This window comes from Ornithorhynchus anatinus, chromosome 16, assembly GCF_004115215.2.
Source record: "Ornithorhynchus anatinus isolate Pmale09 chromosome 16, mOrnAna1.pri.v4, whole genome shotgun sequence".
NCBI classification, from domain to species: Eukaryota; Metazoa; Chordata; class Mammalia; order Monotremata; family Ornithorhynchidae; genus Ornithorhynchus; species Ornithorhynchus anatinus.
Genome location: NC_041743.1, coordinates 44156652 through 44170979, shown reverse-complemented (window position 1 = coordinate 44170979; position 14328 = coordinate 44156652). Strand labels below are relative to the sequence as shown.

The 14328-nt window shown below is 56.8% G+C and overlaps 2 protein-coding genes across 2 annotated transcripts; one reads left to right on the top strand and one right to left on the bottom strand.

The window, feature by feature from the left end:
- Positions 1 to 531: 531 nt before the first annotated feature.
- Positions 532 to 3403, bottom strand: ZNF593 (zinc finger protein 593). Its single transcript, XM_007656104.3, has 3 exons — positions 3068 to 3403; positions 1712 to 1774; positions 532 to 832 (listed from the first exon to the last, which is right to left on the bottom strand). Exons 1-3 carry the CDS (start codon positions 3262 to 3264, stop codon positions 709 to 711), a joined length of 384 nt encoding a protein of 127 aa, XP_007654294.2. The 5' UTR covers positions 3265 to 3403; the 3' UTR covers positions 532 to 708.
- A 3946-nt stretch (positions 3404 to 7349) lies between these two features.
- On the top strand, positions 7350 to 10346 carry C16H1orf232 (chromosome 16 C1orf232 homolog). Its single transcript, XM_029080295.2, has 4 exons — positions 7350 to 7433; positions 8146 to 8229; positions 8447 to 8544; positions 9956 to 10346. The coding sequence occupies exons 1-4, from the start codon at positions 7350 to 7352 to the stop codon at positions 10236 to 10238; spliced, it is 549 nt and encodes a 182-aa protein (XP_028936128.1). The 3' UTR covers positions 10239 to 10346.
- The last annotated feature ends 3982 nt before the right edge of the window (positions 10347 to 14328 follow it).

Here is a 14328-nt window from a genome sequence, read left to right as displayed (position 1 = left end):
GGGAGGCCTAAAGGGATGCAGGCACCTCCGCTCGCGGGCACCTCGGTTCCCTTGTCCTGGCCTCGGGTGGTCCTCGGCAACCGGGCCCACCGCAAGGGTCCGAGTGGTCCGAGGCAGGCGGGGCCCGGGGAGCCCCTCGATCCCACGGCTTGGACACTCTAGTCTCCCATAACTAGTCCCTCTTCAAATTCCTCCTCTTCGTCCTCCTCCTCCCAGGCTGCCCCGGCCCATCCAGACCCAGGAAACGTAGAGACCAGTTGTAGTGCTTCTCTTCTTCCTTTCTGGAGAGCTGAATACAGCGCGTTGCCCCCAGGGGGTCCCCGATAAACACCATCGCGGCTACTGTGGCTCTTTCTCTAGCCCAGGGTCACTCGGTGCTCGGACTCTTTCCGGGCCCTGTCTGGTGGGACGGGGAGCGGGGACCGGGGAGGGGGCACAGCTCGCGGCCGCCCGCCAGAAGACCCGGAGCTGAATCGGCAGGCTGCGGTTGGCAGGGCTCGGGGCACAATTCAAGGAGAGGAAGGCAAGGGGGGCGGTCTCTGAGGCGGGCAGTCTGGGGGCTGCCCGGCTCCTTTATTCAGGTGGTGCGGGGGGAACCGTCCAGCCGGCCAAGCCTGGCATCCGTGGAATCAGTGTCTCTCCGTGAGCCCGACGGGGCGCGGAGCCAACCCCGTCCGGCCGGGCACGCCGGGAAGAGGGTGTGTGATGTCAGGACGACTCCTCCATCTTCTGGTCGGGCACCTCGACCCGGCGTGGGGGCACATAGGAGCCCATGCCCGCTGCCCGCTCTGCCTCCTCCTGGGTGTAGGGCTCTTCGCTGAGCTGCTTCAGCCTGGCAGGGGGAGAAGGGGCCACGTGAGAACCACGAAAGGGTCAGGCCAGAGTCTCGAGGGGCAGAAGGGTCACATCCCGAGTGAGGAGGGGCAGCAGCTTCTCTCTCCCTTCTTGCTTAACGGTAGTAAGCGCTGACTATGCGCCAGGCCTGTTCTAAGCGTTGGGGTAGATACAAATTAATCGGACCCAATCCGTGCCCCACGTGGGGCTCGGTCTTAATCCCCACTTTACAGATGAGTTAACTGAGGCAGAGTGAAGTTAAGTGACTTGCCCTAGCTCGAGCAGCGGACAAGGCCCTGAGTTATAATCCTTCCTCCGCCCCTTAGTCAGCTGGATGAACCGTTTCATTTTTCTCGATCTCGGTTCTCTCAGCTGTGAAATGGGGGTTAATACTGTGAGCCCCATTTGGGAGAGGGGCTGCGTCCAGCCCGATTAGCTTGTATCTACTCCGGCGCTTAGTACGGTGCCTGGAACGTAGTAAGCACTAAACAAATACCATTAAAAAAGGTGACGGAGTTGGAATTAGAACCCAGATCCACACATAAAATGGGGATTAAGATCGTGAGCGCCACGTGGGACAGGGGCTGTGTACAACCCGATTTGCCTGTATCCACCCCAGTGCTTAATTCAGTGACTAGCACATAGTAAGCGCTTAACAAATACCACAATTATTAATATAGTAATTCTGACTTCCAGGCCAGCGTTCTATGTCCTAGACCACACGCTCTTCCTTTCTTTGTTCATTCCATCGTATTTATAAAGCGCTTCTTGGTGCAGAATACCGTACTAAGTGCTTGGGAAAATACAGTGCAACCATAAACGTTCCCTGCCCACACCCAGCTTGTTGTGCTCCTGCCCCTCCCCTGCCCCTCGCTACCTTTTCCTGTGATCCTTGGATTTAAAATGACTCTTTAGACTCTTGGCGTCCACAAAGTATCTCCTGGAGAAGAAGGGAAAGAGAGGGAAGTTAAGGGGGCGGGGAGGCAGTGTGGCACGATGGAAGAGCCGCGGGCCAGAAAGGGGGAGGTCCCGGGTTCAAGTCCCAGCTCTGACACGCATTCTTTGGGTGGCCTTGGGCAAGTCACTTAACCTCCCCAATACCTCAGTTTCCCCAGCTGTAAATTGGGGGTAATAAGACCTAAATGCTACTTTGCAGGGGTGTTGTGAGGAGTAAATAACTAACGTAAGGCGCTTTGGTAATAAAAGCACCCCCTAGAAACACAGGTATTGAGCGCTTTCTCGAGAAGCAGTGTGGCTCAGTGGCAAGTGCCCGGGCTTGGGAGTCAGAGGACCTGGGTTCTAATCCCGCCTCTGCCACTTGCCTGCTGGGTGACCTCGGGCAAGTCACAACTTCTCTGTGCCTCACTTTACATCTGTAAAATGGGGATGAAGACTGTGAGCCCTACGTGGGACAACCCGATGACCTTGTATCTACCCCAGCGCTTAGAACAGTGCTTGGCACACAGTAAGCGCTTAACAAATATCATTAGTATTGTACCTCCTCCCAGCACTTAGAACAGTGCTTGGCACACTGTAAGCGCTTAACAAATATCATCATTAGCATTGTACCCCGCTTCAGTGCTTAGAACAGTGCTTGGCACCTAGTAAGCGCTTAAATAGCATCATTATTATTGTACCCCCTCCCCAGCGCTCAGAACAGTGCTTGGCATATAGTAAGCGCTTAACAAATATCATCATTAGTATCGTACCCCCCTTTGGCGCTCAGAACAGTGCTTGGCACAAAGTAAGCGCTTAAATAACATCGTTAGTATCGCACCCCCCCTTCAGCGCTCAGAACAGTGCTGGGCACAAAGTAAGCGCTTAAAAATCATCACTAGTATTGTACTCCCCCAAGCCCCAGCGCTCAGAACAGTGCTTGGCACAAGGTAAGCGCTTAAATATCATTAGTATTGCCCCCTCCTTTAACGCTCAGAACATTGCTGGGCACAAAGTAAGCGCTTAAATGTCATCAGCATCGCACCCCCCTTCAGCGCTCAGAACAGTGCTTGGCACAAAGCAAGCGCTTAAATATCATTAGTACCGCCCCCTCCTTTAACGCTCAGAACAGTGCTCGGCACAAAGTAAGCGCTTAAATATCCTCATTAGCATTGTACCCCCCCCCCCCAAGGCCCAGCGCTGAGAACAGTGCTTTGGCACACAGCCCGCGCTGAAGCGGTGCCATCCTGGTTAGGGGGCAGCGTTCGGTAGGAAGGAGGGAGGGGTGGGGGCTTACGCGCAGGCCGGACAGTAGTGCTGGCCGCTGCCGGGCAGGTCGGGGTCGGGTTGGGGGTCCCGGGCCGGGCGGCGCCGGGCGCCCTGGGCCCGCAGCTCCCGGTGGATCTCGTCCAGGTCCGGGCGCCGCCGCTTCCCCTTCAGCTGGCGGGCCAGCGAGTGCGCCCGGTGCGCGCCGGTCCTGCGGGAGCGGCCCATGGGGACGGGGGACAAGGGACAGGGGACAAGGGACAGGACCGGCCACCCTCCGCACCCACGTGGCCTCCAGCCCCGCTCCGACCACAGGGAGAACAGCCCGGAGGCGACCGCGCACGCGCGTGGGAGGCCGGGGCGCCGCGACCCCTGGCGGCGGCCGCGGAGCAGGCGGGGAGGGGGGGAGAACCCGCCGGAGGCGCCCGCGCACGCGCGCGAGAGGCCAAGGGAGCCGCGACCCCTAGCGGCGGCCGCGGAGAAAAGCGGGGGAGGGGGGAAGAACCGGCCGGAGGCGCCCGCGCCCGCGCGAGAGAAGCCGAGGGAGCCGCGCCCCCTTGCGGCGACCGCGGAGACGGGGGGGGGGGGGAGAACCCGCCGGAGGCGCCCGCGCACGCGCGCGAGAGGACAAGGGAGCCGCGACCCCTAGCGGCGGCCGCGGAGAAAAGCGGGGGAGGGGGGGAGAACCGGCCGGAGGCGCCCGCGCCCGCGCGAGAGAAGCCGAGGGAGCCGCGCCCCCTTGCGGCGACCGCGGAGACGGGGGGGGGGGGAGAACCCGCCGGAGGCGCCCGCGCACGCGCGCGAGAGGACAAGGGAGGCGCGACCCCTAGCGGCGGCCGCGGAGAAAAGCGGGGGAGGGGGGAGAACCGGCCGGGGGCGCCCGCGCGAGAGAAGCCGAGGGAGCCGCGCCCCCTTGCGGCGACCGCGGAGACGGGGGGGGGGAGAACCCGCCGGAGGCGCCCGCGCACGCGCGCGAGAGGCCAAGGGAGGCGCGACCCCTAGCGGCGGCCGCGAAGAAAGCGGAGGGGGGGAGAACCCGCCGGAGGCGCCCGCGCCCGCGCGCGAGAGGCCCGCGGAGGCGCGACCCCTGGCGGCGACCGCGGAGAAGGCAAGGGAGGGGAGAGAAGGATAGACTTCCGGGGCCCGCTGGGTCGTCCGGCCTCCTAATGACAATCATAATGTTGGTATTTGTTAAGCGCTTACTATGTGCAGAGCACTGTTCTAAGCGCTGGGGGAGATACAGGGTCATCAGGTTGTCCCACGTGAGGCTCACGGTTAATCCCCATTTTCCAGATGAGGTCACTGAGGCCCAGAGAAGTGAAGTGACTTGCCCAAGGTCACACAGCTGACAAGTGGCAGAGCCGGGAGTCGAACTCATGACCTCTGACTCCGAAGCCCGGGCTCTTTCCACTGAGCCACGGATAGTCAGGGTCGACCCCAGCCTAGCCGGCACCACCCCTTTCTTCTGTACTTCCCTGGTGGGAATGCATCTTTTTATTGGTGCAGTGTAATAATAATAATAATTATGGTATATGTTAAGCGCTTACTATGTGCAGAGCACTGTTCTAAGCGCTGGGGTAGATACAGGGTAATCAAGTTGTCCCATATGAGGCACACAGTTAATCCCCGTTTTACAGATGAGGTAACTGAGGCACAGAGAAGTTAAGTGACTTGCCCAAGGTCACACAGCAGACAAGTGGCCGAGACGGGATTCGAACCCATGGCCTCTGACTCCCAAGCCCGGGCTCTTTCCACTAAGCCATGCTGTGTACTCTCCCAAGCGCTCAGTACAATGCTTTGGGCACAGTAAGCGCTCAATAAATGCGATCGAATGAATGAATGACCTGCACCAAGTGGAGGCTCAATAAATGCTAATACAACTACAACTGGGATTCGTGCTCTTCCCTGGCTTCCCACTCTTCCTCCCTCCAGGCCCCAGGGATCAGGGCTACCCTTGGTCCGGCCCTGTGGAAGCCACACTGGCTAAGCCCCAGCGCTTAGAAGAGTGTTTGACACATAGTTAAATTCTTAACAAACACCATTTAAAAAAAAAAAGATCTGACATAGTCCCTATCTTTCATGGGCAGCACTGCAAGGTGCTGCCCTGGAGGGGTGGGGAGAGGCCTCAGTCAGGGCCTCAGCGGGGCCCAAGCCCAATCTCTAATAATAATAATAATAATAATTATGGTATTCGTTAAGCTCTTACTTACTCTGCCAGGCACTGTACTAAGCACAGGGGTGGATACAAGTCTATTAGGTTGGCACAGTCCCTGTCCCACATGGGGCTCACAGTCTTCATCCCCATTTTACAGATGAGGGAAGTGAGGCCAAGAGAAGTAAAATGACTCACCCAAGGCCACACAGCAGGCAAACGGCAGAGTCAGAATTAGAACCCATGACCTTCTGACTGCCAGGCCCATCCTATATCCATTACTCTATGCTGCTCCTCTAGACTGCAAACTCGTGGGCAGGGAATGCATCTGCCTATTGTTACATTATTATTATTATTATTAATTGTGGTATTTGGTATACGCTTACTATGTGGCAGGCACTGTAAGTGCTAGGGTAGATACAAGATAATCGGGTTGGACACAGTCCATGTCCCACATGGGGCTCACGATCTTAATCCACATTTTACAGATGAGGAAACTGAGGCACAGAGAAGTGAAGTGAATTGCCCAGGGTCACACGGCAGACTAGTGGCAGAGCCGAGATCAGAAGCCAGGTCCTCTGACTCACAGATGCAGGATCTTTCTATTAGACCACGCTGCTTTTCTAATTTTGTCTAATATTTTCTAATTTTCTCTAATACTGTCCTCTCCCAAGTGCTTCATGCAAAGCACACAGAAACCACCCAATTAATATGATTGAATTAATAAATGGTAGTTATGGGTGGTGGGCAGAGAATGAGTCCACAAGGCAGGACCTCCACAGCCCTGAGACCCTCCCCTTGGCCCCCCCATAGTAATAATTGCTATTTGCTAAGCGTTTACTATGACTTAAATACTAGGGTAGATACAATGCAATCAGATCTCCTACTTAGACCGTGAGACTCACGTGAGACAGGGACTGTCCAAACTAATTCATTTGCATCTTCCCCAGCGCTTAGAAGACTGTTTGACACATAGTTAAATGCTTAACAAATGCCATTAAAAAAAAAAGATCTGACATAGTCCCTATCTTTCATGGGCAGTCTAAATGGGGGGGGGGAGAGAGCAAGAATTTAATCCCTTTATTCCCCATGTTGCAGATGAGGAAACTGAGGCCCAGAGGCTAAGTGACTTGCCCAAGGACACACAGCAGGCAAGCGGCAGAGCTGGGGTTAGAACCTCGGTGTCCTGCCTCCCAGCCCCGTGCTCTTTCCGCTAGGCCGCATTTTTCCAGATTACTCTCCCCACCTTCGAAGTCTTATTTAAAGCCCATCTCCTTCAAGATGCCTTCCCTGACTAAGCCCTCATTTCCTCTTTTCCCACTCCTTCCTGCATCACACCTTCCCCAGCCCCACAGCACCTATGTACGGATCCGTAATTTATTTATTTCTATGTATTAATGCCCGTCTCCCCCTCTAGACTGTAAATTCGTGTGGGCGGGGAATGTGTCCCGTCGTTGCGTCGTACTCGCCTAAGCACTCAGTACAGTGCTCTGCACCCCGCGGGCGCTCAATAAATACGATTGACGATGATGATGTCGACTGCTCCTCCCTACCCGAAATCTAATCCATGAATGAGTTGTGGTGGGGCAGGCTTGGAGTTCAGGAATAATTCAGGGACCGAGGCTATTTCCAGCCGGTTGCCTGGAGACCGGGTCATGGTCTCCGCCGGCATCGGGGGGATCAGTTTCCCCGACCCAGACAAAGCCACGTAATGCAAAACCGGGGGCCGAGGTACCAGGCCGCCCTGCCCCTGCCCCTCACAGGCACCAGGTCGGAGTCTCGGAGGGCGGGAGCCGAGCGGAGATCCAGGAGACCAGCCTCGGACTGCTGAGGAGAGCCATGGCGGGCGCAGGCAGAGCCGGGGTTTCTGGGAAGACTGGGCACGTGTGGGGCGGGGAGCTAGGGGCGAGAGACCGGGTGGGCTCTGTGCGATCAGGTTCGCCTCGGGCCCCGGGCCAGAGAGCGAGGGACCTTCTACATCTTTAATGAAGTCACCAGATCCGGCGAGTGGGAGCCGCGGGGACCGGGGCCCTGCCAGACGTCCCCAGGCGGAGCCGGGCATCCCCAGGCGATGGGCACACGCCCTCTGCGCCGCTGAGCCGCCTGCTGGGATCCGCCCGGGCCCGGAGCCGTGCCCCCGCCCCGGCCGGCCCTCACCATCATGAACCAGACCTTCTGGAAGACCTACAGGTCCAAGGTCCTGCAGACATTGGGCGGCGACACGGAGGAGGTGCCAGCTGAGGAGGTAGTTGGGGGTCGCCAGTGGGCCCAGAAGCACAGAAGGCCCCGGTGAGACTGGCCCAGAGCACAGGACCCCTCTTGCCTCCCTGTCGCAGAAGTGGACAGGGAGGCAAGAGACTGTCAGCTCGCTGTGGGAGGGGAATGGCCTGTTTATTGTTGTATCGTTCTCTCCCAAGCGCTTAGTACAGGGCTCGGCCCTCAGTAAGCGCTTAGTAAATGCGCTTGAATGAAATAGGTTGTCCCGGGGGTGAGAGGGCTGCTCAGGTGGACTCCACCTCCTTCCCCGGGGGCAGATCTTGGGGGTATTCCCAGTTACTCCTGCTTCCAGGACCCCCTTCAACACCTACTAACTGGAGTGAGGGAGAAAGAGGCTGGGGAGGGAGGGGACCGTTCTGGGAGGAAGCTTCCTGCTCAGTAGAAATGAGATGTGTGTGGGTCTAAGGGTGTACGTGTACAGGTGTGTGGTTATGTGTGTGTACATGTATGTGTGAGCATAGCACGTGTGCGGCCAGCCTAGGACACTGACCTGCCACGGGGATGGGAATTAACGTGAGGTTTGGAGGGTGGAGGTGGCAGGTGGCTTTCAAAATCTAGCAAGTCCCGCAAGGACCCCTGCAATGTGTCCTTCTCACCGCCCCCCAAGCCCTTCTGCCCACCCCCAGGGTCCCCACACCCACTTACCCCCCGACCCGCAACGTCCACCCCTTGTGCTGCAGAAAGACGGCCCGAGGCAGGAGGCTCTGGAGGCCCCAGAACTGGCAGAGGAGGCTGCCAATGCCGTATCCCAGCTGGCCCGCCGGGTAAGGTGTCCACCGGGGAAGGTGCCCACTGGGTAAGGGGTTCACCGGGTAAGGGACCCCAAGAAGTCAGCACCTGGCCCCTTCTCGATATCTGACATGGTGCTGGCCGAGCAGGGTCATGGACTTCCTGGAGCATCTCTGGGGGGGCTGGGGAGGAGGCAGAGGAGGCAGGAACCTGGGGGAGCCCCCTCTCCCCAACACTAACCTTCCCTCACAGGTTCAGGGGGCCGGGGTCAAGGGCTGGAGAACCATGTCGTCTCTGTTCAGCAAAGAAGACGAGGACAAGCTGCTGCCCGCAGAGCCCCGCGCTGACCAGTATGTGCGATCAGGGTCGGGGGCACGGGTGCCCACCGGCCACCCGGATACCTCTCTCGCTCGGGCCCGAGTTGGGAGGGGGTGCTAGGGAAGCCTCTGTCTACCTCCCCACCATTCTCCGACTCGAGCCCCCAGGGCAGCGGGGAGAACGGGCGTAGGAACTCGGGAGGGGCTCCTAGTAGTGATTAATAATAATAATAATTACGGGACTTGTTAAGGGCTTACTATGTGCCCAGCACTGTTCTAAGCCCTGAGGTGGGTACAAGTTAATCAGGCTAGAACCAGTCCCTGTCCCACGTGGGGCTCACACTCTTAACCCCCATTTTACAGGCGAGATAACTGAGGCCCAGAGAAGTGAAACGACTGGCCCAAGGTCACCCAGCAGACAGGTGGGGGAGACGGGATTAGAACGCAGGTCCTTGTGACTCCCGGGCCCGTGCTCTATCCACTGGGCCACCACTGTTTCTCTCCTGGACCGGTTTGGTGGCAGAGGAGAAGAGCGAGCTGCTGGTATCAGATGGGAGAGGGACAGACAGAACCTCCTCACTGTTTGGGCTGGATTTAAGGGCATGGAGGAGGGAAGAGGGATTGGAGGGAAGCAGCTAAAGCACAGGCCCGGGAGCCAGAGCACCTGGGTTCTAATCCCGGCTCCGCCACTTGTCTGCCGTGTGACCTTGGGCAAGTCGCTTTACTTCTCTGGGCCTCAGTTCCCTCCTCTGTAAAATGGGGATTAAGACTGTGAGCCTAGGTGGGGCAGGGACTGTCCAACCCGGTGATCTCGTATCTACCCCAGCGCTTAGTGCCTGTCACATAATAAACACTTAACAAATATCATTATTATTATTATTAGACTGTGAGCCCCACACAGGGCCTGAGTATCTTATATCTACTCCCAGTGCTTGGCACAGTGCCAGATGTATAATAAGCGCTTACCAAATAATAATGATGATGGTCTTTGTTAAGCACTTACTATGTGCCAAGCACTGTTCTAAGTGCCAGGATAATAATAATGGCATTTAAGTGCTTACTATGTGCCAAGCACTGTTCTAAGCCCGGGGGTAATAACAATAATAATAATAATAATGGCATTTGTTAAGTGCTTACTATGTGCCAAGCACTCTTCTAAGCACTGCAGGGTGATACAAGGTGATCAGGTTGTTCCACAGGAGGCTCACAGTCTTCATCCCCATTTTACAGATGAGGTCACTGAGGCCCAGAGAAGTGAAATGTCTTGCTCCAAGTCACACAGCTGACAAGTGGCGGAGCCGGGATCAGAACCCACGACCTCTGGCTCCCAAGCCCCGGCTCTTGCCACTGAGCCACGCTGCTTCTCCTCCTCCACAGTCGTTCTTATGATTGGATGCCCTTTCCAAATCCTCCCCTAACCCCCTCTCCTCCCCGACCCCCGCAGCCCCCTGGCCACGCAGCCCCCAGAGGGTCCGGAGGAGAGGAGAGGGCCTGGTTTCTGGGACTCCTTTGCCTTCCGGTGGCAGCAACAGCAGCAGGAGCAGGCGGCGGCGGAGGCGGCGACCCTGAAGCCGGAGGGTCCGGCCGAGCCGGGAGCCGGGACCGCCGAGGAGGAGGCCGGGGACCCCGCGGACGCCCGGGACCCCGAGGAGCCCAGCTTTAAGTGGGGCTTTCTGACCAACAAACTTGCCGAGATAAGGAGCAAGGCCTACCCCAAGGAGACCTAGCTAGCAAGTCGCTCCCTCGTCCTCTAACCTTTCCCTGTCCGGGGGGGAGGCTGGGCTGGCCACGTGCTCCCCGGACCCTACCCCAAAATCCCATAAAAGCCTCCTGCGGGTCCCGAGACTGCATGGTCCTCTGTGTCTTTCCTCCTCTGCTTTCGGGGGTTTTCTTTCGGCGGCGGGGTTGGGAGGGCTGCTCTGGGGAGAATAACAATAATAGCGATGGTATCTGTTAAGCGCTTACTATGTGCCAAGCACCGTTCTAAGCGCCGGGGGCGATACAAGGTCATCAGGGTGTCCCACGTGGGGCTCCCAGGCTTCATCCCCATTTTACAGATGAGGGGACTGAGGCCCAGAGAAGTTAAGTGACTTGTCCAAAGTCACACTGCTAGGTGGCGAAGCCGGGATTAGAACCCACGACCCCTGACTTCCAAGCCCGGGCTTTTTCCGCTAAGCGAATGGAGTCAGCTGGGTAGGAAAGGGAGGGAGGAGCAGCCTGACCTAGTGGAAAGAGCACGGGCCTGGGAATCAGAGGACCTGGGTTCTCATCGTGGCTCTCCCAAATGCTTGGCACGTGACCTTGGACAAGTCACTTTATTTCTCCGGGCCACGGTTCTCCCGTTCTCCCTCCTCCTTAGAGTGAGCCTCATGCGGGACGGCGATTGTGGCCAATTAACTGATGATGATGATGATGTTAGTATTTGTTCAACGCTTACTGCGTGCCAAGCACTGTTCTAAGCGCTGGGGTAGTAACAAAGTAATCAGGTTGTCCCAGGTGGGGCTCACGGTCTTCATCCCCATTTTACAGATGAGATGACCGAGGCACAGATAAGTGAAGTGACTTGCCCAAAGTCACACAGCTGATAGGTGGCAGAGCCGGGATTCCAACCCATGACCTCTGACTCCCAAGCCCGGGCTCTTGCCACTAAGCCACATTACTTCTCTGGTACTCTACCCCAGTGCTTAGAACAGTGTTTGACACATAGTGAGCGCTTAACAAGGAGCCCAATCCCTTAGACGGGCTACGCGCCTCTCTCCCCAAGACTGACAGTGGTTAAGTCAGGCCAGTCCGGGAGCGATTGGGGGTGTGAGACCTGGAGCGTGGTTGGTGGGGAGGGTCTCCCCAAATCCCCCAAGGGACAGGAGGGGGCAAGAAGGGGGACCCCGTCTCCGCGCGGCCACGAAGGGACCGGCAAGGGTCAGCGCGGCCACCTGGAGCCCAACCAAGGAAGACGGGGAGGAGGAGGATTTTGCGGGGTGTCCACCCTCGGGGACTCTCGAGGCCCAGCCTGGACGGAAGCGGGTCGCACAACCCCCTGAAGGGCAACTCTGCAGGAGAGAAACCGTCTACACTGTGCAAATTATTATTAATAATAATAATAATGGTATTTGTCAAGTGCTTACTATGTGCCAAGCACTGTTCTAAGTGCTGGGGTAGTTACAAGGTAATCAGGTTGTCCCAGGTGGGGCTCACAGTCTCCATCCCCATTTTACAGATGAGATAACCGAGGCACAGGGAAGTTAAAGTGACTTGCCCAAGGTCACACAGCAGACAAGGGGCAGAACCGGGATTAGAACCCACGTCCTCTGGCTCCCAAGCCCGGGCCGTTCCCCACGAAGCCACACTGCTTCTCTAGATAACCAGATGATTGCTCACTCCCTTGGGATGGACTCGGTCTAGGGCCGGGGGTGCGTCTCTCAAATCAATAAAAGTTCTTTTTAGGGGGGAAGGAAGGCTCCTCCCTTTCCCGGGAGCGGACACTGCCCCCGCAACCCCCCAGCTCGGGGGCAGTGAGCGGAGGGAGATGGATCCGCTGGGGAAGGGGTTCAGACATTCATTCAAACGTATGTGTTGAGCGCTTACCGTGTGCAGAGCACTGTACTAGGCGCTTGGGAGAGTAGGCTACTCTGCCACTTGTCAGCTGCGCGACTTTGGGCAAGTCACTTAACTTCTCTGTGCCTCAGTTACCTCATCTGGAAAATGGGGATTAAGACTGCGAGCCCCATGTGGGACAACCTGATTCCCTTGTGTCTACCCCAGCGCCTAGAACAGTGCTCTGCACATAGTAAGCGCTTAACAAATACCAACATTATTAACAAAAAACAGTGAGTTTCCCCACCCGCAACGAGCTCGCAGTCTAGAGGGGAGAAGACAGACATCAATACAAATCAATAAAATGACCGATATGTACGTAAGTGTTTTGGGGTTGGGAGGGAGGAAGAGCAAAGAGATAAATAAAATTACAGATATCTAAAGGAATGGTGGTTTGCGGGAGAGGACAAAGTGGTTTTAGCCCAGGGACAAGTTTAGGGTGATTATCATTATCATTTGTATTCATTTTATTTATTTTCGTTGTATTTGTTAATAATAATAATGATAGTGGTAACTGTTAAGTGCTTACTATATGCCAAGCACTGTTCTAAGCGCTGGGGTAGATAGAAGGTAATCAGGTTGGACACAGTCCATGTCCCACCTGGGGCTCACAGTCTTAAATCTTAATCCCCATTTTCCAGATGAGGTAACTGAGACCCGGAGAGGTGAAGTGACTTGCCCAAGATCGCAGAGCAGACAAGTGGCAGAGGCTGGAATTAGAACCCAGGTCCTCCGACTCCCAGGCCCCTGCTCTGTCCATTAGGATAGCGCTTCCTCGAGCGCTTATGCTGTGCAGAGCACTGTGCTGAGTGCTTGTACTGAGCTCCCCCCGGCGGGCCGGGAGCAAGGGCAAACCCCGAATTTTTATTCTTCCAGTGGCACTGACCCGGCCGGAGGCAGGGGACTGGCCATGGGGGCGTGGGGGGACGGCGGAGGAAACGTTTCCTCCCCAGTGCGGGATGAACGCCCGGGTTCCCTTCCCGCAGGAAGCTGGGCGGGAAGAAAGCGTCAGCGACTCCAGACAGATTTAGGCAACCGCGCCCCACTTTTTTGTTTTTATGGTATTTTGTTAAGCGTCTACTATGCGTCGAACACTGTTTTAAGCGCTGGGGTTGGTACAAGTTAATTAGATGGGACACAATCCCTGTCCCACAAGGGGGCTCAACATTCTAAGTAGGAGGAAGAACGGGTATTGAATCCTCATTTTACAGTTGAGGAAACTGAGGCACAGGGGAATGACTTGCCCAAGGTCACAGAGCAAGCAGGTGGCGGAGCAGTTTGGGCGAGTCGGGATGAGGGCCCAGGTCCTCGCTCTTCCCGCTAGGTTACCCGCTTTGTCGAGGAGGGTTGTAGGAAAGGTGGAGGATGGATGGGTTTGTGGGTGACTGTTCTGAGCCGTGGGATGGAGAGGTAGGGTCCATTCCTCCCCGGGAGGGCAACAGGACCGTACCCCTGCATGGGGGGTGGGGGGACAGTCCGGGCAGTGTCACCCCATGGGAGGGCAAGCGGGGAGCATGCAAGGTGAGTGTATGTGTATTGGGGGAGACCCCCCCAGGCCGCCCAGCGCTTACCAAGTACCATAACAGTACCAGCCCGCCCAGGCCTCGGTGAAAAGGTCAAGGCCTCAGTGCGGGTCACCCTGAAGGCCGGCAGGCGCCCGGATGGAAAAGCGGGCCTGGGGCCACCGACCCCCAGGGGTGGCCAGAGCTGTGGGGGGACACGGGGAAACTTCATTCGTTCATTCAACCGTATTTATCGAGCGCTTACTGTGTGCAGAGCACTGTACTAAGTGCTTGGAAAGTACAATGCAGCAGCAGAGACAAGAACAACAATAATAATGTTGGTATTTGTTAAGCACTTACTATGTGCAGAGCACTGTTCTAAGCACTGGGGTGGATACAGGGTAATCAGGTTGTCCCACATGAGGCTCACAGTTAATCCCTATTTTACAGACAAGGTAACTGAGGCACCGAGAAGTTAAGTGACTTGCCCACAGTCACACAGCTGACAAATGGCAGAGCCGGGATTCGAACCCATGGCCTCTGACTCCCAAGGCCAGGCTCTTTCCACTGAGCCACGCTGCTTCTCTATCCCTACTCATTAAGGGGCTCACAGTCTAGAAGGGCCTAAATTTTCCCAGCTGCTGGTTGCCGGGCCAGGGCAGAGGGGCGGGGAAGATTCGGAGACCCGCACGCCTGGGTCCTCTTTCCGAACTGGGCGCCC

Excerpts from the sequence above, each read along its gene's own strand:
- ZNF593 (XM_007656104.3), bottom strand. The coding sequence starts at position 3,264 with ATGGGCCGCTCCCGCAGGACCGGCGCGCACCGGGCGCACTCGCTGGCC. Across the intron at positions 1,775-3,067 it reads CACTACTGTCCGGCCTGCGC|GAGATACTTTGTGGACGCCA; the intron begins GTAAGCCCCCAC and ends CTTCTTCTCCAG. Across the intron at positions 833-1,711 it reads TCCAAGGATCACAGGAAAAG|GCTGAAGCAGCTCAGCGAAG; the intron begins GTAGCGAGGGGC and ends TCCCCCTGCCAG.
- C16H1orf232 (XM_029080295.2), top strand. The coding sequence starts at position 7,350 with ATGAACCAGACCTTCTGGAAGACCTACAGGTCCAAGGTCCTGCAGACA. Across the intron at positions 8,230-8,446 it reads TATCCCAGCTGGCCCGCCGG|GTTCAGGGGGCCGGGGTCAA; the intron begins GTAAGGTGTCCA and ends CTTCCCTCACAG. Across the intron at positions 8,545-9,955 it reads GCAGAGCCCCGCGCTGACCA|CCCCCTGGCCACGCAGCCCC; the intron begins GTATGTGCGATC and ends CGACCCCCGCAG.